Source organism: Wyeomyia smithii, chromosome 3 (genome assembly GCF_029784165.1).
Source record: "Wyeomyia smithii strain HCP4-BCI-WySm-NY-G18 chromosome 3, ASM2978416v1, whole genome shotgun sequence".
NCBI classification, from domain to species: domain Eukaryota; kingdom Metazoa; phylum Arthropoda; class Insecta; order Diptera; family Culicidae; genus Wyeomyia; species Wyeomyia smithii.
The window spans coordinates 212122825-212146793 of NC_073696.1; the positions used below are offsets into that span (position 1 = coordinate 212122825).

General features: G+C 38.1%; 2 protein-coding genes across 2 annotated transcripts; both read left to right on the forward strand.

Moving 5' to 3' along the window:
* Positions 1 to 2025: 2025 nt before the first annotated feature.
* On the forward strand, positions 2026 to 3330 carry LOC129729042 (uncharacterized). Its single transcript, XM_055687521.1, has one exon. It carries the CDS (start codon positions 2026 to 2028, stop codon positions 3328 to 3330), a length of 1305 nt encoding a protein of 434 aa, XP_055543496.1.
* Positions 3331 to 16747: 13417 nt separating this feature from the next.
* LOC129729043 (zinc finger protein 768-like) lies at positions 16748 to 18801 on the forward strand. Its single transcript, XM_055687522.1, has 2 exons — positions 16748 to 17023; positions 18355 to 18801. The coding sequence occupies exons 1-2, from the start codon at positions 16748 to 16750 to the stop codon at positions 18799 to 18801; spliced, it is 723 nt and encodes a 240-aa protein (XP_055543497.1).
* The last annotated feature ends 5168 nt before the right edge of the window (positions 18802 to 23969 follow it).

Sequence of the window (23969 nt, forward strand, 5' to 3'; positions counted from 1 at the left end):
TAAGAACTGTAAGTGTTCGGAACAAGAAACCAGCCGTGAATCCACTTTTAGTTCTAAGTAGATCAAAGCTACAATTTTATTAATAATTTTAGTAACTTAACCAAAAAATTCTCCCCCGCAAGGTTTTTAACTCGGTTTGTCCTGTCGTGCTGTTTTATGTAACGTTATTTCAGTATTATATTTTAATTTGTTTTGATTTTAATACCTGATTAAGTCCCACTTAATTTTCGCAACTACCACCGATCCGAAATTCAAGAACTTGTAGAAAAACTTTTTTTAACTTTATTTGACTTTCACCTTTTAACCTCTAACTATTACCTTCCTTCGTGATTAAGTAATTTTATCTAATTGACGTTTTTGATTGCCATCTCACTTGTCTCTGTCTGATCCCGTGACGCTTTGCTACCGTTTCCCTGATCCCGTGACGCTTCGCTACCAACCCGTGACGCTATCATCCCTGTGGTAAACCCTACGGGTGGTCCAACGGTGTTGTCCCGAACAGTAAGCGTCATAGTAAGAAAATACAGCACCCGTCATTGGTTACTTTGCAAAACGAATAACGAACAAACTGTCACAAAATTAGCATATCGCCGTTTTGGAGAGTTGCACAACTCATAATTCATAGTTTCGAAAAAAAAAACGGATTTGATAATTTAAAACTTCCCATCCTCATTGAACCTATTTGGGCCTATAATTATCAAGGCATTTTAAGACACGTAACAGAACAAATCGCTCGTATTCCCAAACCTATTGCAAGAATTACATTGGCATAAGACTGGTTGTCGTAATTCTACGTCGACCTTGCGGTCGTGTCTTTTAAACAAACTCTTCCACTATTTAATCCAAGATGGCGAACTGTGGTTAAGCATAAGATGTAAAGGCTGTGCGTACAAAGTGGAAAGTTCTTTGGATTGTTTGTAATTTGATAAGAAATTTTAAAAAATCGATTCGTCCACCTTTTCGATGACTTGCTGCGGGAATGGTCATTACTCCAAATCATATTCTCTTAGTATGGTCAACATACATCCACGAGTTTTTAGAAGTTTTTTAGTTTTTCATTTCATTGCAACGAAAAAATCCAAGCATTTTAATTTTAATCCGCAAACCATTTTTCGAAAATTATTTAAGATCTATCTGACAAATAAAACTAATAATGTAACATGATCTGCTATTATCTTGTCTATTCTATGGCACTCTGGCACCACTGCGCGAAACGTCAACGCTACTGGCTAGCGATGAATCCCGAAATGCAAATCTCCAGCAGTGAACATCCACACTCCACAGTCGCCTTCCAGCGGAAGACGGGCTGCTCAATACCAGCCTCAACACATGAGGGCGTCCACTGCAGGCAGCCACTTTCCACCTATCTCATACAAAATCGCGCAAGCACCTATCTGTCGCAAAAGCGACGGGTTTCGGCAAATGTGGCACACAATAGAAGAAATGTATATTTAACATGTTTGAGTAGCGAAATGTGGTTTGCAGTTTTCTGTTTGTCGATTGCTGGCCGGCTTCGTGGCAAGCTACCGGCCAACCGCCAGCAACGGGTGGTCTTCGCAATAGAAACCGTTCTAGCTTTTTCCAGTTCCGGAAGACCATTTTGGTGTGTGTGTGTGTGTGTTACAAGCATATTCTCGGAGTGACAATCGACAGTCGGTATGCGATTGTCATAGCGAGTCGCATTCTACCCACCAAAAACCACGCTTGAGTTGTTCATTTGGGAAATCTCGTAGTTAAGTACTTATGATTGGATAAAACTTACACTGCTGAACTTCTTTTAATACAGTGGATATTATTTGTCAAATGGAAACACTTTTCTAGTGAATATAACTTTTTTTTTTTTTTTTTTTTTTAGCGCAAATACTACAACAATCGTTCCACAGTGAGTACAATATTACAGACAGTTTCCAATTTTCAGCATACTTAAGAGAAACCGTCCTACCGCCGAACTACGTTTTGGTATCGTTTGACGTCGTTTCCCTGTTCACAAATATACCAATAGAGTTAATCACCCACAACATAATCATGCAGTGGGACAAAATTGGATCGAAAACCAACATAAACCTGGACATGTTCCTAGAACTGATCGAGTTTTGCGTCAAGAACAGCTTCTTTTACTTCAGAGGTCAACACTTCCGGCAAGTATTTGGAACGGCCATGGGGAATCCCTTATCGCCTATCCTGGCAGATATAGTCATGGACTCCTTGATGCAAACAGTTATTAAAAAGCTACCATTCGCCATACCCATTGTACGCAAATATGTAGATGACCTCTTCATAGCCCTCCCCAGACAACATATACAGTTCACCCTAGATGCATTCAATGCATACAATGAACACCTGAAATTCACCAAAGAGGAAGAACAAAATGCACAACTCCCGTTCCTAGATCTGACAGTGATACGATATCCCGACCAAACATTGCGAACGCAGTGGTATGCTAAGCCGATGGCATCTGGCCGCATACTCAACTATCACTCTTTTCACCCACTAACGATGAAGATAAATGTAGCGCAGAACTTTATTGAAAGAGTCATCAAACTAACAACAACGGATAACAGCACACAATGGCAACGCAACACGATCTTCGAACACCTGAGACGGAATAACTACCCACCTTCACTAATCAACAGACTGATCAACCGCTGCTCCAACGCAATAAAAGCGAAAACGCTATCCAACACTGCAACTCCAAGCGCATCCAATCATTGTACTCCGGTGAACACAGAAACTACCCATCGATCACTGCCATTCATCCCGAAATTGACCACAGCCATAGTGAAACACCTGCAAGCCGATTTTCCGCACCTAAAAATTACACAAAAACCTATTAAAACAGTATCTAACATAGTCAAAACCATGAAAGATCCCATCGAACCGCTGCTGCAACCAAATGTTGTTTATAGTTTGCCCTGCAATGACTGCCATATGCGATATATAGGCATGACACGCAACCAACTGAAAACCCGACTGTACGGACATAAATCCAACATCAACCAATACAAACGGTTGATAGAGGATGGTGCTAACAGTCGTGATAATTCGATGGTTAACCTCGGGGGCAAAACAGCCATGATGGAACACATCATCAAACACCAACACATGTTCGACCTCACCAAGGTAGAAATAATAGACAGAAGCAGGCACACATGGGCACTACCAATGCTAGAAATGTGTCATATCGCCAATACAGACAACACAGTTAACCATCGAACTGATATCGATGGCATCAACACTGCTTACGCTGGAATCCTACACACGATCAAAAACTACACCCGCCGCAGAAGCAATACTCAACACCAACAAACCACCCCTAGTAGCTCACCGTAACGATCAATACCCGCCCAATCTGAGCACCATTTCAAATCAAACGTTAATGCACTATACAGCCAATTTTCAAGTGACCAAAGTTCGCAGTTTCCCGATGAATAAAACTAGAAAAAGTTCATCGCAACCGAAGCAAAGACCAAACTACCGCAATACAAGACTTCCGACCGTTGGAAACCAACGTTTAAGACTAATACGACAGAACTAAAGTGAGTGACTATTTATGTTTTAAACTCTATTATTAACTTTTTACGTTAAATACAGTTTCCCTTGAAAAAGGCCACCAAAACGGCCGAAACGTCGGGCAATTTTGCTAAATTGTCGTGTTTTTCCTCCATAAAGACTGAGAAAGCCAAAAGACAGACCAACCTTTGTATAACTTTTGCGTTGTTAAATATTTGCATTTACCAACGTAAGTAGATAAAGGCGCTTTGAACGGACAGATGTCAAACCTGGTAGAGTTTCCCGGAAACAAAATGAAAATGATATTTGCTTAAACTTCTGTACACCACAACTCCGATCGTCATTCGAACTCGTAATTCAGCAGTACAAACCACGCCAACCAACACTCATTGTGTGGCCATGTCAGCGATACCGCATTGCCCTGACTGGGTACCGGTGAGATGAATTTGAGGTTTCAAAAGTCGTTTTTATTCTTCGAATTGCGCTGGGCATTCATTTGCTCATGTTGACTCACTCCTAGTCCTCTGTGGCATTTATTTCGAAGTGCACCGGTGGGACACTGTCTCTTCTCGCGCTTCACATAGGTTATCTGCATTTTATTTAAATTAACTCAACTTGATTCCCCAGTCCTCCTTTTGTACTGCCCGTCCAGTTAGTCTATGAACTACGGCAATGGTAGCTCCAACAGCAGTTCAGAACACAAGTTGATTGTATGCCATAAAAAATAGAGTAAAGCGCTGCCATTTTAGTTAATTGCTCTATCACTTTTTAATGGCTACACGTATATTTAGCGCGTCACAGTTGGGCACTTTTATGCTGCACTAGCACGTGCAGGCACTGCATGCGGGTTTCGTGCTGGGCGCCAAGTTGTTGAGCGTACCCCACCAGTTATTGCAAGTCTCATTGGAAACCGGCGGCAGGGTTTCATCCGGTGCAATTCTCTACCGTTTACTGTGGGAAATCCTGAATGCAGAACAGCGGGAGATAAGCTTTTGGAATTGGCTGTCAGTGTTTATGAGATCACTTTTTTATTACTTCTCTACGGTCACAAAATCATCCACCATCACATTGCAATCCGTTGAATGGCACGCGAGTGTGGCCCGCAGAAAGCCTAATAGTGTGAGGCAATTTCATGCTCTTTGCCTTTGGCAACGGGTCAACTCAATGAATCATGATCTAGGAATAGACCCATGCTACTGATTACTACTTCTATTTGAGGAGCTAAGCTGGACGTTACATTTCAACAGAATATTCAATATACTGATGTGCTATTTTTTCAAATCCATGAGTTGTACGGGGCTTAAGTTAATATTCATAATTTAAAAACTTTGCTTTTTTTCTTCAGGACTCGCAATTGCTCGTAATAATTTTAGTATTATATCCTTTCTCTCATGTTTGGTTGTGTTTTAGTTGGAATTCATTTACCTTTTCACTGTAAATAATATTAAAAACCTGTCAATGATTTCAATAAAAGTTTGAGGTTTGAGAAATGCATATTCAGACAAGTTTTCCAACTTCGTGAAAACATCTTAGGTGATCCTTTTTTTTGTGAAAAACATTGGCAATTCTATCAGTGGTACTGATCATTTTTAATACCGTTCACTTCGTTTTACTGAATTCCAACAAATTATACCGTAGAGCATTTATGTTTATCAGAAATATGAAATTATATATGAACTCTCGAATGGCAACCTCTCATGCTAGTTATTTGAAAGAAATAAAAAAAATCAATTTACATTTCCATCAAGCTCAATTAAGAATCCATTCAGATTCTCCGGAGAGCGCATCGAAATTGGTTCAAAGGATTCATTCCCCCCTCCCCCTTTAAATTCCCTAGTCTGATTACAGCTTCACATTTGCCAATTTTATGCTTCAAAAGTTCTCTATGCCCGGAAGTGTGCGTGTTGGATGATGAGGATGCAATTTGAGCAACCGCTCCAATGTTCCATCAAGTGTAGAGCCGGAAAAAATATAGAATGCCATCGCAATCGAACGGATCGGTTAGCTGGGAGTTTTATTTTTTGCCTGATCCTTGCGGTGTGATCTGCCGGTGCTTATGTGGCACATTTCAAAAATGCATATGATGATGATGATGATGATGACGACGGAACCGGTCGAAATGTATGCTCTTGCCCGAACCCGTCTGCCCTGGTAATGAAGTGCCAATTCATTCAATTTAAAATGGAAAACAAATTTTGCTTTTGCATACCAGCATCTACCTCCAACGATGCTTCGCTCCGCTATTTCACATCGAACGAGAAAGCTGCAATCAAACTGCATCATGATGAACATGATTAAGGAACAGGAATATATAATAGGTTGGTCTGTCGTTCGGTGAGAATCTTTCACAAAAACATTTGCTTCAAGTTTTTGTGGTAAACGTGTTACTCGAGATTTTCTCACTTAGAACCGAAGTGGAACGAAATGGAATAAATTTTACATATTTCGCTATCCGTTTTGAAACAGTTGTATCCGAATTGAATTCATCGCATATTTGATTTACATTCAAGAAAACATTTTTCAAGTAGCACGTTCTTCGAACTATTTCGGAAAACTGCTCCATACCGAGTGACGCCCAGCTTCAATTTCCATAGTAACATTGCATCTACACGTTGCAGTAGTAAGCCACTCTTCTCGTTGAAATGTCAAATTACGGACATGATAAAACAACAATTTACCATTTCCATCATATTTCTTCAAATTCGTGACAAATGGTTCCGATGCAGCCAGATTTCAACCCACCCGTACAGTGCACCCGCCGAGCTCCCAGGCTTCAGGAATTTGTTTACTGGCAGGGCACTTTCGTCTATTTTGCTCCTTGCCTTGCTGCCGGGACGATTTGCTTGGCTACGGTACCATTTATCATCTTCGCTTGGCTGCAGTGCGCTTATTTCCTCCCTCCCTCCGGGGGAGACCGAGCTGCTCTGCTCAGCTCAACGGCATTATCATCTTCATCATGATCATCAGCAGGTCCTGCAGCCAAGCAGTAACTCAGCGGTGGCAGCATTGGCGGTGAAATATTGAAATCTATCTGACGCTATCCACTGGAAATGTGTAATTCTTTATAAAGGGAAGTAGTCAACACCATCGACGAGTTCCGGATTATTCGCAAACCGGACGAATTTGTTACTAAAGGAGTCAAGGAGGGTAGTGAGAAAGAGGAGTAATTCGCGAATTTTTTTCAATTTATTTTGATTAACCCATTCCCCGCGGGTGATGCCATATGGCATCAACTGACATATAAACGATAATAATAGTTTAATAACTATACTTTAAATTTCTAACGATGTAAGGGCTTTGGGTACATGAAATTTTGCCAGTTTTTTCAATTTTGATAGATAGTTTTTGCGCCAACAACCTAAACCCCTTAATCCAACTCCGTAGTACTTACGAGAGTGTCACTGAGTCGGTGGCCTCTCATTAAGTAAGTATTACATCATCAATATCCTTTGTAATATTCCCAAGCAACGGTCAAGATGGGCAAGGCCAGCAATGATGACTATCGGGCCTACTTCAACTCAGCTTGGTTTAAATGTTACTCCCAAACATTATACCTCATACCGTGCTGGACCGAAATCCGTACACCTAAGCACATGATAATCTTCGACGGTCAAAATGAAATCTAGAAATCACATACTGCTTTAAACTGACATGTTTACTTATAAGTCTACTTATATTTTATCACTATTTTCAAGCAAAATTATTAAAATCACTCTGAAACTCGAAAAAATCATGTTTTAATAGAACATGTTTTGAATCGAAATCCGTACACAGTTTTTTGTCTGAATCAAAAACCGTACACTTTTGAATCGAAATCCGCACACACGCGATATAGACTGGATTAGAGTCCATACAGAAATAAATCAAAATCCGTATAGATATAGAAGTACATAAATGAACATCTTTTATTTATAATTTATCTTTAAATTTACGAATAAATATATTTTGAGGATCAATTTGTTCCTAAAGTTTCACACGGTTTTATAACTTTTTATATCAGCTGTAAGAGTGCAATTTTTCGTAGCGTTTCGTTGCGGCACCCCTTATTGTAGCAACCGGAACGCCGGAATCTTTCGAAGCTTCCCGGTACGACTTTCCTTAGCGCACCTCAGTCACAGCTCCTTCGAAATCGTTTGCCGTATATTTATACTTGTTTTCTTCCATTATATGCTGAAAACAAGAAGAAAGTTCAACAATATATGCATGATACACACGCTGTACGGATTTCGATTCAAGCAATTAACAAGGATCAAAATCCGTACGGCACAGTTTTGGTTGAATAAATACAATTTACACTATTCACCAGACGATATACAGCTCGAAAATTACGAAGACTTACCTTTCCCATCAATTTCAAAGGATTCACAGAGTAAAACACGTATATCCCACTTGAAAAACGTTTTCATCTGAAGAACGTTTTCTTAGTAAATTCTCTAATGATACAACGAAATGACAACTGAAACCGATACACGATTGATTTTTTATTTTTATTATTTTTATTTCATGGCCTACTGACGCATAGTTTAATTTGACAGAAGGCCAACAGCTCAACGGACATGTACATGTAACTATCATATGAATTTTTATTTTTATGATGCTTAAAATTGAAGAAAAACGTCAAGGTTCGATCCAGCACGGTACAATCCGAGTGGAAGCGTTAGTCATCAGTCTGCAATCTACAAAATATACCGTGCTTACGCTACGCTATACTTGAAATTTCTAACGATGGTAATATTAACGATGGAAATATTCTAAGCAGTTAGAGAACAGATTGATCTTCAACATGCAATATAGTTTGTGCCAATTATGCATGCGGTTGCCGAGTAATAAGAATATAAATGTCATTTTTCGGTGTAAAAACTGATTTCTCTCCCCGGGGATAGGGTTAAATAATATATAAAGCCCATGTTAGCCAATAAAAGGTAAGGGCTGATAGTCATATGATGGTCAATTGCTACAAATACTCCAAAATTTTAAACTCCCAGTCTCTTCCGAGTCGGTATTCGAACACACGACGACTAAATTGAAAGGCCATCATTATACTCCTATAATACAGCCAGAAGAATTAGGCAATTAAAAAATTTTTTCGAGTGAGTACGGAATACGGAATTATGATTACAGGTCAGACTCGATTATCCGGAATTTTATTTTATTTGTGTTCGTTTTCAATTTTCATTCCAAAATTTAACATGTACCATCCCTTTTGGCATATTTGTTACCATTTATGTCATTTCCGGCATGTTTGGAACATGTTCAAAAAAGTGAAAATAAATAATGTCCTTTTTTTTTTTGCTTCTCAAGATTCTCCCGTTTTTTGCCAAATAAATAATTGTTGGTTACGCCACTCCATCATACAAATATTTGTATTTGTATTTGTATTTGGTGTAATTCATCTGACAAATAAAGTATATTTTTGATCAAGCATTCCAATGGCAACAAAAACACTATTGATATACTGGGCCGAAGAAAACTAAACGTTTGTTCGGAGATGCATTGTATTCTAGCACTTATCCCGTAGTTTTCGTTAATTCTAAGCGTGAAAAGCCCACTTTATTTGCTACCTGCTGAGCGACGAAAGTAGGATAATTCTAAAGTATATTTTAGTAGAAAATCCGTGGAAGTTTTCATCGGCAGTATAAAGTATCTCAATGAGGTGAAGTTAAAACGTACTTTTGGTTAAAAAATAATGAACTGCGAAGTCTGTGTATAATAAAACAGGAGGTCGAGTTCCGAATCAGAATGTAGCACCAAACTTTTGCTCTTTCAGGCGGAATTGTAACTCTAGTAGTTTCCGCAATTTTATTGAACGGTGCATTTAAAATAAGACGTTAAAGTGTTACAAATAATAAAATACACTGAAAGCTGCTGTAAAGTCGAATTTACAACCGTGTTTGTTTAGGCTTGCTGATATTATAACGAAGTGATAATAATTAAACGAGAAAATACTGAATCTTCGATAAACACCCGCTAGCAATCCATACAATAATTTTGCAATATTTGCCATCACCCGCTTTCTGCTGTTCCAGAAAGAACTGTCCGCTTTGCTGGTCAATAAAGGAAAGAGAAATTTAATTCGATGGCGTGTGCTTTTATAAGCGACTCATATTTAACATTGCCTGATTTCTGCTGCTCCAGAAAGAACCGTCCGCTTCAACGGTCAATGAACGAAATAGAAATTCAATTCAATGGCATGTGCTTTTATAAGCGAATCATATTTGCCTCCACCCGCTTGCTGCTGCTCCAGAAAGAACCGTCCGCTTTGCCTGTCAATGAACGAATGAGAAATTCAATTCGATGACATGCGTATGAAACTGATACAGTTTAGGAATGAAAATGATGTGGTGAAATGTTCGAATGGTACCTTTTATATCAAGGTTTCGTCAGTTGTTTGGAAGGAGGGTATAACCTAGAACAATAACAACAACAACAACAACAACAACAACAACAACAAATCGTTTACAAAGTCAGATCGGTTGTATCCGTTAGTGTTGACTGTGCTTCGGAAAAAAGGTAGGGATTGGTTGCTCGGTATGATGTAGAAAATCGATGTTATTTTCCTATTTTTCAATAGTATATCCCGAACAATGGATTGTCTTTGTTACATTAATTAAACCGTAAAAGAATTTCTGATCGGTTGATGGCAAAACCTCGATATTCTGAAGAGAAATGACTGATATATATGCATTCAAAACCTGACCACTTTTTCCTGATTGAATTACTGCAAAATTACTACTTTTTAAATTCAGGCGCTTAACTTACTCCAAGTAAGTTAGTCCAACGTCAAAAAGTAACATTTGACGATAAATTCGACAAATAAGTTCGATGAAATGAATATTGGTGTTGAGATGAGTATAGGAGCGGTCAAAGTTTCACGAAAAATGTCAATGAAAAAAGCACAGGACCGCTTTGAGGCACGTGTTCCCGATGTCCGATAGAGTTGAAATTTTGCACTGTCATTGCACTCTGAGAGTGACGGCACCCTTTGGACTTTCAATCGAGTTGGCACGAAACGCATCTTATGCGAATTTTAAGTAATAGTTAATTCTAGAAGTAATGAAGAATTTGGGGCTTTTATTAAATAGTAGGGTGTGGCTTTGTAAGCCTAATTTTCGAGAAGAAAATCAACCTATAATTTTTTATTGGAAGCAAATGCAAATCTTATTCTGCAGTGCGAATTCGGCTATGATGGCGCCACCCACTGCACTGTAACCCGGGCGATGGAATGCTTCTGCAGAATTTTACAAATATTCGTCTATCATTTTTATTGCCACAGTTCGTTTACTGAAAAGAAAAAAATGAGGACGATTTTTCTTTGAATTCTGCAGGGCGTCGTAAAACTGCAGCTCCCCCTTATGACACACCTCTTTCAATGTCGATGATATGTTGATCATTGGATAGACTATTATAAGTGTGATCAAGTGTAGTTATGAGGCAAGAACGTAAAATTTATTCCAGCAGCCAGAAAGTCTGCTGAGCTACACTTATTACTATGAGGATGTATGTATGAAGGTGTAAAAGAAAAAATAATCGTTATTGTATTATTGTAGACTCATCCGACATAACCTAGTTAGAAGAAAAAGCAGCGTGAATTAGCCTTGACAGCTGAATCGCTTTTTCAAGCATAATAAAGTGAAACGAATCTTTACAGCACCATCCTTTCAATTCCGAAACATGCTGAAAGCAATCAAATTGGATAGAATTTCCAGAACTTATTCTAACAATTTGGTTACATGCAGTCATCAGGAATAGCATTTTCGGCACAGCACTTTTCCTGCCACTTCTTCTCCAATGTGAAAGTGAGAAATGCATAAAATTATATTAAAAACCGTACATTGCAGTGGCAATAAAAATAGTTTAGTTTTCAATTTCGTGCAGATTACTTTCGCTGAGTGCTTGAAGCTTGCATTCTAGCTATCCAACCACAGTCCGACCGCTATATATAGAGTCATGTGTGTATATTTCTAGATAGACGGCTTATACAAAATTGAAAGCTTCATTCAGCGTGATGCTCGTCGATAATGTTCTATCCTGGTCCTAACATAACACCAATCTAGTACCCGTGTCTATGAAAAACTTTGTCTTTGGCCTAGAAGATATATAATTATCGCAAAAATATTCAAAGTCATTTGAACTTAGCGAAACATATTGCACACAACGTGATACAAACGTACCAACCATTGTACTTGGTAGCTTGCATCTCTCCTAATCATGACTAAATTGCGAGTTTGCATCGCTAAGGATGAATAGGGACAATCTTGTGGCATTGTAAAATCTTCCCGTTCAACACTGTGAAAAATTTTATGCGTTCAGGAAAGAATGACACAAAAGAAAAAATGGAATCATAAAAGCTTCCCCAAAATTATTTTAACAACATCAATAGCTGTCCCGTACGTTATTAATTTTAAGGCGATTTTTTTCATTGATTTTCAACCATACTGCAAAATGTTTTGCATTTTTCATCGCATCGAACACATCTATCAAAAATTCAACCACTCTGGAGTGCAGCTCATTTTATACACCGGGAAAAAAGAAGTATAACAATACAACCCGACTCATTCTCATCTTTGTCGAGATTTTGCTGGGAAACTTTCCTATATCTTTTTTCCTATAGTTTATTCAATACATGATCGCAAGTTGATTTTGATTGCTTTCCGTCTAAATTGCAATAGTTGGAGCTATTCCGCTGAAAGCAACCAGTGTAAGCCGGTAGTGATTGCGGTAGTGATAGAAAAAAAAAGAAAGAGAGGGGAACATAGCTTTCGGAAATCCGCTACGGATCAGTAAACCCGTGCTTCCGAGATAACGTCATTTCCGGAGGTATCTCCTAAGACGGTGTGCAGAAAACGAAACAAGGGAAGATAAACTGTTTGCGAAACCAGTCAAACTTTGGAAGCTGGGTAAACTCAGTTACCTAGCAGGGTGATCATAGAGCATAACATCGATAACTCTAAAATTCATAATCTAAGAGTTTTATTAAAGGTGTGCTATTTTGTTAATTACATTAATTATTGACATTCATCGATACTTTAAAGAGGATAAGAAATATGATATATGAAGGAAACACTGGAGAAAGGAATAAATAGTAAGGTGCAAAGTTTCCATTCTTTACTCTTTACTATTTAAGTAAACTTTATTGTTTATGTAAAGAGTAAAGAGTAAAGAGTAAAGAGTAAAGAGTAAAGAGTAAAGAGTAAAGAGTAAAGAGTAAAGAGTAAAGAGTAAAGAGTAAAGAGTAAAGAGTAAAGAGTAAAGAGTAAAGAGTAAAGAGTAAAGAGTAAAGAGTAAAGAGTAAAGAGTAAAGAGTAAAGAGTAAAGAGTAAAGAGTAAAGAGTAAAGAGTAAAGAGTAAAGAGTAAAGAGTAAAGAGTAAAGAGTAAAGAGTAAAGAGTAAAGAGTAAAGAGTAAAGAGAAAAGAGAAAAGAGAAAAGAGTAAAGAGTAAAGAGTAAAGAGTAAAGAGTAAAGAGTAAAGAGTAAAGAGTAAAGAGTAAAGAGTAAAGAGTAAAGAGTAAAAAGTAAAGAGTAAAGAGTAAAGAGTAAAGAGTAAAGAGTAAAGAGTAAAGAGTAAAGAGTAAAGAGTAAAGAGTAAAGAGTAAAGAGTAAAGAGTAAAGAGTAAAGAGTAAAGAGTAAAGAGTAAAGAGTAAAGAGTAAAGAGTAAAGAGTAAAGAGTAAAGAGTAAAGAGTAAAGAGTAAAGAGTAAAGAGTAAAGAGTAAAGAGTAAAGAGTAAAGAGTAAAGAGTAAAGAGTAAAGAGTAAAGAGTAAAGAGTAAAGAGTAAAGAGTAAAGAGTAAAGAGTAAAGAGTAAAGAGTAAAGAGTGAAGAGTACTAACTGAAAGTATTGATTAGTAGATGAAACTACTAACTGAAAGTATTGATTAATTGTGACATGTACCGAATTGGCGGACACATTTTTAAAACAAAATTTTGACTATTTTTGTCTTCGCTATTTTTGTGATTTTGAGGATTTGAAACTCTAGTGTTGTGATGATTAGGTATGTTGGATCACCAATTATACTTGCTTTGAGATCTCTTTATTATTTATTAATTTTGCTCCAAACGCTTTCTAACACTGTATCACAAAATTTCTAATCGATTTTTCACATTCTTGCTGCGCAAGAATGTTTCTTTCATAATTAATCGTGGGAAAGCGAGTTCTCCCGCGGAAAACTGTTTCACTCATAAATTATTACTGCAAAAAACTCGTGAATCAATGTACGTTAACGTGGAAGTGAATGAATCGAAACATTAATTGAGTGCAAAGTACTTCCAGCACAGTTTTGCATCTCGTGAAAGTTACGATGGCCACTGGCCGTTGTTGCGTCCAGCAGCGTGTTTCCGGCCCTTGGGAACAATACGGAACAGAAGTAGTATCGTAGAATCTCTAGTTTCGAAACAAATTAGTTCGTTGGATGTGTACATTTCCTCAAATACATAATAGCAGTTGTCTTGTGAGTGGTGGGAACTTCACTACCAACTTACAACAATGACTCTATTGTTTTACGAGACGAGAACAATTTCACTGCAATGGAGTGTATTTCCTTTCCAGCCAATAGAAAGGATCGCACCTTGGAGGATATTCTACATGGACCAACAAAATGGAAGGGGGTAAAAGTTTCCACGTTGAAGTGTACGGTTTTTTTATTTTACTCTATAGTCATTACAGGTTAGCAAACTGTGGTTCTACCTGATGTTGGAAAAAAATTAGAAAACAAACTTTCCATTTACTGTCGTATCGCCCACGGAGAAACCTAATCCTCTGGTGAGACCCATAATCACATTATATACATGCTATTAAACTGATGCTAGCTGCTAGTTGCTGCACTGTCATATGCGTTATGTCGCCCAAAGTGCGAACTTTCTCTAGGAGACAGTATTTGTACATGTGAAAATTTCGTCGAGATAGTTATTTTCTTTTCATGCTAGGAAGAAAGCGATGATATCACCATCAATGATAACAAGTCAGTTATTTGTGTTGTGTTTCTTCTTTTAAAATATTCCATAAAATTATTTACCGAAAAATATTTGACTTTTTCAATTATTTTCGCTAATATTTGAGTTCATTTTTTAGTTTCACATGTAAAAAAACATTAACTTGTTTAACTCACATATTGAAATCTTTATTTATCATCTACGCTCAAACAAAAGCTAGCAATGGTATTTTTCAGGTTAAAAGTTGAAACGTTTTCGTGCCACTCACACGATTTTTTTCTTTCTCGAATTAAAAGAGGTATGTAGCGAAAATTACCATACCATTGGGTGGATTCAAGCAATTTTTTTTCCTCTACCAACGCGAAAAGGGGAAATTCTAGCAGTGGAAAAAGTTTTTCTTTACCCCCAGCGAGTCCCGGTGTACACTTCACGTTATTTTGTTCGCCTGCGAGTTGGCACTTTAGCCGCTTGACCGTGATGGTATCGCATCGCATCGCCCAACCCGGACTGACCAGAAATGGCATAAATGTGGGATATGATAACTGCATTGTTCTGTAACGGTAATGGTGCACCGTGCATTGTTCGAGACGTGGTAATTATCTGTATGGGAGTAAAAGCTTTTAGAGATATTGTAAAAATAAGCTCCTTGGAAATAGGCTCTGGGCGCTCCGAGGACAGATGGAGGGTTTTCAACTACTGTAACCAACGAGGGGCGTTGTTCTCATGCTGAATGTGTTTTTATAATATGCTTTTTTCATTTAATTTTGTTGCCGTTTTGATTTTTATCTGTAGTAGTTTATTGATGCTATTAATTGTTTATTCATAAAATTCGACTAAAAAGTCAAGGGTGAATTCAAGTTCAATTTGAAGTTGGAGTTTAAAGTTGAACTCGAATGTATGTTCAAATTCAAGACCAAATTCAGGTTTAAATTTAAATACAAAAGCAGGTTTAAATTCAAATTTGAGTGCGAGTGCAAGTTTGAACACCGATACAATTTCATACCTAAATTCTAATTTAAAATTTAAGTTTGAACTCTATTCAAAAGCTTTTTTAAAGTTCAAGTGTCAATTCGTGTACAAATTCAGTTTCAAATTTATGTTCATGTTCAAGTTCAAAGAAATTCAGAAATTCAAGTTCACATATGAGTTCAAACTCAAATTCAAACCCAAGTTAAAACTCATGTGCCAAAAAATCGTATAAATCAGATTCAGATTCTAAAATAAAGTTCACATTTACGTTCATACTCGTGTTCGAATTACGGTTTTAATTGAAATTCGAGTTCAAAATCAGATTTATTAAAGATATAAATTCCAATCCAAATTCAGATCGAAATTCAAATTTCAAGGTGTAGTTAAAATTTAAATCCAAGTTCATATTCACGTGCAAACTTAAATCATATTTAAGTTCGAATTTGGGTTTCAACTAAAATTCAATCTCAAAACTCCAGTTCGAATTACGGTTTAAATTCAAATTTAAGTTCAAGCTCGACTTCAAACTCAAGTTCAAGTAAAATATAGTCCAAATTCAGATTTAAAAATTCAAGTTCACATTTAAGTTCAAAGTCCGGTTGACTCAGGGTTTAATTCAAGTTAATTTTAAGCTTACCTTCAGTTTCAAGTTCAAGCTCAAGTTCATTTAGGTGTAAATTTCCGTCCAAATTCAAGGTTCAGATTCAAAAATTGAAGATCATGAATAAGTTCGCTTTCAAGTTCAAACTCAAGGTTGAACTGTTGTTTAAATTCGAAATAAGTTCAAACTCAACTTTAAATTTAAGTTCACATTGAAGGCTCCGTGCACAAGTTACGTAACGCCAAAAATCTATTTAAACCCTATTTTATGATAAGTAACGTTGAATAAAACTTTCCCACACCTAGAATTACGTAACCCTAAACAGTTTTAGAATTTGAAAAAATATCACAGTTACGTAATTGTCTCAACAAACCCCAATATGTAACAATAAGTAAGGCATACTTTCCCTTCATCCGATTTCTAATTTGTTTACGACGCTTAAGTTCTAAATCAAGTTAAAATTAGAGTTTTATTCTTTGTGGTGAAAAAAAATGAATGAAGTTTGCCGATTTTTAGGTTTACTTTCACACGCACTGACGAAACTACCCATGCAGTATTATTCAAGACAACAGAAAAAATTGAAAACTCTATCAGTCAAACTTCGTGCGGCAGTTTGTAAATACCGGATACGCCTGTTCCGGCATCAACAACATCTTGGCACTATTGGACAACAATCAGAGCCTTAAAAAAAGCCCGGTTCCGGACGGCCGAAGATACTGAGCGACAAGAAGCTCCAAAGGATGCTGAAGAGGAACACCGAGGGTAAAGTGGCTACATCGCTGAGTACGCTTGGCAGGGAGGTCGATGCAACCGGACAAACGGTGAAAAAGCACCAGGCGAAAATGAACATACATGTCAGGAAGCGGTTGTCGATCTTTCCGGCAAATCAAGTCGATTTTTCCGGCAAATCGCGCCGTGGCGGTGGTGATGAACAACGAGCCCAATCTCACTCTGGATGGCAACAACTGGCAGGGCACTTCGTATATTACTTCCCTCACAAAGGAAAGAGCACCGAGGTGAATTTATTCCACACTCCTAGTTCCCCAAGAAGGTGCTGCTGTGGGTGACAAACAACGAGAAGAGGATGTCGAAACCTCTGTTCTTTCGCTTCGGACTGCCCGTGAACTGGGAATATTATAGTACGAAGTGCCTGCCAGAAGTTGCGTCGTTCATCAAGAAATATCATAAGGTCGAAGATGCAGTGTTTTGGTCGGATCTGACTCGAAGCGATCGTTGGAGCAGATGGAGTGGCTGTCTATCGATGTGTTACCCAAGTTGGCAAATCCGCCCAACGTTCCCAAGTTGCGTCCTATCGAAGATTTCTGGACAAACCTGAAGCGTATGATCTACTCCAACAACATAGTCGCGAAATTTGATTGAGAATTGATAAATGAAACGAAGGAACTTAAGAACATGCCAACATGCTTATTTTCGTTTGCTATTTTGAATGTCCCGGATAACTACCGGAAGGCCGCTCGCAAGGGCGTAGAATTTTTTTGCAAGTAATCGAACATAATTAACTTTCATGGGAAATTTATAAAACTCAGTTATCTGTCTGAGTTATGTTTTCCACCATCCGGAAAAAGCTAATTTTTTTATCGCAAACGTTAATTCAAATTAAATTTAAACTCAACTTCAAATTTAAGTATAAATTTAATTTAAAACTCAAGTGCAAATTTAAGTTAAGTTCAAGTTCAAAATCAAGTTCAAATTTAGGTGTACATTCAGATCCAAATTCAGATTTAAAAAATTAAGTTCACGTATGAGTTAAAATTCAAGATTATACACAAGGTAAGATTTGGTTTCCAATTCAAATTTATGCTGAAGTTTGGATGCAAGTTCGAATTTACGTTCAAATTCAAGTTTAAATTTAGAATTCCAGTCGAAATTCAGATTCAGAAAATCAATTCACCTTTATGTTCAAACTTAGATTTAAACTTAAGTGCAAACATAAGGTCAAACTCATGTTAAAATTGGTGTTTTAATACAAACTCAAGAACAAATTCAAGTTTAAATTCAAGTTAAACTAAAATTCAAATTCGAGTTAAAATTTGGAAGTTAATTCAAGTCAAAATTCACATTTAGGCTCAGCAATTGAATTCTAAATTTAAAACTCAAATTCGAACTCAAGTTCGAAATAAAGTTTTAAACCAAATTCCAGTCCAAATCCAACTTTACAATCAAGTTCAAATTCAAATACCAAACTCGAGTTCTAATTCATCCTCCAAATCCGAGCCTCCAACTCCAAGTTTTTAAGTCCAAGCCTCCTACTCCAAGCCTCCTAGTCCAAGCCACCTAGTCCAAGCCTCTAAGACCAAGCCTCCAAGTTAAAGCCTCCAAATCCAAGCTTCCAAGTCCAAGCCTCCAAATACAAGCCTTCAAGTCTAAGCCTCCATGTTCAAGCCTCCAAGTTCAAGCCTCCAAGTTCAAGCCTTCAAGTCCAAGCCCCCATGTTCAAGCCTCTAAGTCCAAGGGTCCAAGTCCAAGCCTCCAAGACCAAGGCTCCAAGTTCGAGCCTCCAAGTCCAAGCTTCCAAGTCCAAGCCTCCAAGTCCAAGCTTCCAAGTCCGAGCCTCCAAGTTCAAGCCTCCAAGTCCAAGCTTTCAAGTCCAAGCCCAAGTCCAAACCTTCAAATACAAGCCATCCAAGCTTCAAGTCAGAGCTTCCAATTCCAAGCCTCTAAGTTCAAGCCTCCAAGTCCAAGCATCCATGTTCAAGCCTCTAAGTTCAAGCCTCCATGGCCAAGCCTCCAAATCCAATCTTCCAAGTCTAAGTCTCCAAGTCCAAGCCTCTAAGTGCAATCCTTCAAGTCCTATCTTCCAATTCCAAGCCTTAAAGTCTAAGCTTCCAATTCCAATCCTCCATGTTCAAGCCTCCAAGTCCAAGGCTCCAAGTTCAAGCCTCCAAGTCCAAGCCATCAAGTCTAAGCCTCCAAATTGAAGCCTCCAAGTCCAAGCCTCCAATTTCAAGCCTACAAGTCCAAGCTTTCAAGTTCAAGCCTCCAAGTGCAAACCTTCAATTCCAAGCCTCCAAGTTCAAGCCTCCAAATCCAAGCCTCCATGTTCAAGCCTCTAAGTCCAAGCCTCCAAGGCCAAACCTCCAAGTCCAACGCTCCAAGTACAAGCCTTTAAGTCCAAGTCTAAGCTTCTAATTCTCAGCTTTAAAGTCTCAGCTTCCAATTCCAAGCTTCCAAGTCCAAGCCTCCACGTCCAAACCTCCTCGTCCAAGCCTCCAAATCCAAGCTTCCAATTCCAAGCCTTCAAGTCTAAGCCTTCAAGTCTAAGCCTTCAAGTCTAAGCCTTCAAGTCTAAGCTTTCAAGTCTAAGCCTTGAAGTCTAAGCCTTCAAGTCTAAGCCTTCAATTCCAAGCCTTAAAGTCTAAGCTTCCAATTCCAAGCCTACAAGTCCAAGCCTCCAAGTTCAAGCCTCCAAGTCCAAACGTCCATGTTCAAGCCTCCAAGTCCTAGCCTCCAAGTCTAAGCTTCCAATTCCAAGCCTCCAAGTCCAAACCTCCTAGTCCAAGCCTCCAAATCCAAGCTTCCAATGCCAAGCCTTCAATTCCAAGCCTTAAAGTCTAAGCTTTTAATTTCAAGTCTAAGTTTACAAGTTCAAGCCTCCAAGTCCAAGCCTCCAAGTCTAAGCTTTCAATTCCAAGCCTCTAAGTCCAAACCTCCATGTACAAGCCTCCAAATTCAAGCCTCCAAGTCCAAGCATCCAAGTCTAAGCCTTCAAGTCTAAGCTTCCAATTCCAAGCCACAAAGTCTAAGCTTCCAATTCCAAGCCTCCAAGTCCAAGTTCAAGTCCAGGTCCAAGTCCAAGTCCAAGCCTCCAAGTCCAATCATCCAATTTCAAGCCTCCAAGTCCAAGCTTCTAAGTCCAAGCCTCCAAGTCCAAGGCTTCAAGTCCAAGCCTCCAAGTCCAAGCTTCTAAGTCCAAGGCTCCAAGTCCAATCCTCCAAGTTAAAGTCCAAGTTCAAGTCCAGGTCCAAGTCCAAGTCCAAGTCCAAGTCCAAGTCCAAGTCCAAGTCCAAGCCTCCAAGTCCAATCATCCAAGTTCAAGCCTCCAAGTCCAAGGCTCCAAGTCCAATCCTCCAAGTTCAAGCCTCCAAGTCCAAGTCCAAGACTCCAAGTCCGAGCCTTCAAGTCCAAGCATCCAAGTCCAAGCCGAAGTTCAAGTCCAAGTCCAAGTCCAGGTCCAGGTCCAGGTCCAGGTCCAGGTCCAGGTCCAGGTCCAGGTCCAGGTCCAGGTCCAGGTCCAGGTCCAGGTCCAGGTCCAGATCCAGGTCCAGGTCCAGGTCCAGGTCCAAGTTAAAATCCAAGCCTAAATCCAATCAATAGATGGCGCTGCACGCCTAGGAATCGAAGTCGCATACGATCGCAGCAGTACCACAATCATCGAATATAGTTTTCAGTGTGTACCGCAGGGAGTCCCGGAATTGCATCAAGTCTGGTAACTTGGGGGCTCATCTTCCGAATGATAAGAAATAGTGTTCCGAACACACTTTTCTTTGGCGAAAACTCTAGAAAATGAAGTTGGCTCCGATGAGTTTTTTGAAAGAAATCAATTTTTCTTATGTTGAATGCAAAACACATGTCCAGTTATTTACCTCTCTATGAAACCAAATTTTTTTGGTATTTTTTGCAGGTTTCTTAGAGCCCAAATTATGAGGAAAAAATTGTTTCAGTTCATTTATAGTTTATTTATTTGTTTAAATTTTCTTGTCCCCTGGAAACACAAAACACACATACGAAGTTGTTATGTAAATTATTTCATAAACAAAATATTTAATATGTATCAACATAATTTGCAAACATTGCTCATTTCACTATTATCTAAAACTTTGCTGAGCATGCCCAAGTGATATAACGTGAATAAAATATAGGAAAACCTGGGGAACTTATTTAAGAATCAACAATCAAAGTGTACAACCACCGCAGGTTTCAGGACAAAGAATCTGCACAATTATTAAAGACCAAATTTTGGACTTCCAGATGAAATTTGTTCAAATGCAACGGTTTAAATTTAAAAATCATGATCTGAAGTCACTGCCACCTGATGTCTTCGGCAAAAAAAATTATATACTACAATATTGCAAAACTTATTTACTTTACATCTATTGAAACAACAAAGTTAATTTTTAGAAATGTACCCTCGCCTCAAACAAAGTATAAAATGGCAAATATTCCTAAGGATGCGAAATCAAAAATGATAGAAATCAATTAAATATATATATAAAATGGTCAAATTATTTTGGAAGCGTAATCAAATGCAAAGACGAAAGACTTGATTTGAATTAATTCAACTGTAATATACAATCACTGCATCACTTTTACGGTGACACCCTGTAAATATGTGTCACTCTCGTTGTGGCCACCCATCTGTCAATCACTTCGAAACAAAAAACCATAACATATTTAATCTAAAATGCTGGAATTGACAAAACGGAACCCACAGTTGTGTTTGTTGGTAACGTAAATCGGAACATGCCTACCAGGCAGTGCGAGTGTGAATTGATTTAGTTCGAACGCAAACCAAACTAGACAATCGAGTGCGCGCAACCCCCGGTTACCGAGTTTTGATTTCGACAAACACCTGATTACAATTCTATTTGCTGTAAACTGACTTGTTTCATGGGGTGGTTTGCGGTGTGCAATTGCCTGGCTCGCAATTACTTTTGTACGATTAATTTAGAGCATTGATTACCCTCTCGGGCGGGGAGGAATTGTGACACTAGTCGTAAAATTGTTTGTTCGTTGTTAGGATATAGTTGGGGGAAAGCAAAAAAGGGTTTTTTTCGTCAGGCAGTAAATGTGTCACAAAAACTAACACCGAGGCTCGTCAATTTTCCTCCGGGAACGGGAAACAAAAAGCTTCCAATTTCGAGCTAATAACCATTTATGTTGTTGAAATGGGTGTCGGTATCACCCTTTCATACGGACAGCGGAACCCCTAAACTGCGAACTAATTTTGTAAGTCGAGTAGGATTTATAGGTTTAGTGCTTGTGGTATTGGATAGCGATGATAATGCAATTAACACAGCATCCAAATTGACTTCATCCGATTGTTAATTGCTATTTGGGTAGCTGCCGGTACACGGGGCCATTTTAATAGCAGTGGGAAACGTATTTGGATTTGACAATTTTTATTAAAATAGTCATTGCGCTATTTCAACTTGTGCAACCGCAAAAGTAAAATTATATATAATAGAATTTGACAGCAATTTAATGCTCCCACGTTTTCCACTGAAGTGGTTATTACCTGATTATGCGCGCTAATTAGCAGAGCTATTTCGGACATGCGATTTCCCACAACTCCTGACTGCATTATGCAGGAGAGTTTCTTGCTGCTAGAGTGGGTACCAGTAATCGCAGTGTCGGCTATAATTAGTGTGACTGTGGTTAAGTTGTTCTTGGACGAAATCTAAATATAACGAAACGTTAGAATATTGATTTCCTTTATGGTTAGGAATCCAATTAAGGATCGATCATTTTAATTATTATTTTGAGCTTAATTTTTTTTCCTCGTTTTATCTGATCAACATATTTCTTTGTTCGTCAATAGAACTATTGTCAAATAAAAACAAATTGGAATCAAAAACACATTGATCGCCTTCTCTTTCGAAGTGATTTCTTCCTGTAGGCGTTAACGCAACCAAAATCGAACGAAAATCTTCCCGTGACATTGTTTTCTAATCGCCTTACAGCCAGCACGTGCATGCTGCCCCTATCGGGGAGCTTCACTTTTATCCTAGAGCTTGTTTTTGTCGTGAAGCTGTAAATGTGTCGAAATGGTATTAAATTTAAATCCTCCCGTCGATCGTGTTGTGTTACACATGTTTTATAGTATTTCTGTTTCGTTCCGTTTCTTGTTCATGCATTTCTGCCGGGGGACCCATCTGTGTTTCGCATTTTGCTGATCGGTTTATGGATTTTATTATACCGAATATTTACGAGTGTGTATAGATGCGTTAAAAGGCTGCCTGTCTCCCTCGGTTGGTGAATTTAGTAGCCGATGTTTTATGGATATTATTCAAAGCGGTCGGCTAGGCAAGTCTTCTTGCTAGATTGAAAGGTGTGTTTGTTTTTTTTTGGAGTCTGGAACCAGGTAACAACACGCATGGTTTCTTACCTAACCTGCATAAGGAGCACGAATTCAACATTTAAATATTATTATTCACACAACATCACTTAAGCACCCAAAATATATTTGAAAGATTCGATTGCTTTCCAAGGCTTACCACAATATATCTAACTAATGGTAGCAGTGGTCATAAGCTCCTACAAAAAAAGGATTTTTTCATTCTGTTTTTTCATCAGTGCTCTAAATCAATGGGTAAGTTACGTACGTTCATTTTCTAGGATCTTTGTCTAATAGGATTTTTTTTTAATTTTATGCTCATCGCGAGCGCTTTGAAATGTGTTCTTTGATAGTGAGAATAGTTTTTAACCGTAATACTTATTGAAAGCAAACGTAACGCAATGGAAACCTGTATTTCGATACTTTCTTATACATTAATAAATTTTCTCTTGTTTTTACTGGAACATCAAATGAGCAAAAGAATGTTATCAAAATAACTTTAGATAGGTAAGAGTATCAATCAATCACATGATGCATCGATTTTATCCAGTTTGATGGCATAATTCAAGGTCTTTCCTTGAGAAATGAGCCTTAGGAAAGCATTATAGTTTGCGAAAAATTGTTGTATCTTGATTTTATTTGACTTTAGGTGTGTTTTTTATGGTAGTCAAACATTTATTTATTATTTATTTTTCAAAATAGATCAATATATGTATTTCCATCCTGATTCGCCTATTTGTTATTCTGATAAAATGAGTAGATTCATAACTGTAATTTCTCGGAAACAAGAATAAGCAGAAATTGAAACAGTGATGGAATCTCAAGATTATAATATCCTCAAACTCTAACATTTTCGGATCCCTAGACTCTAGAATCTTAAAACTTTA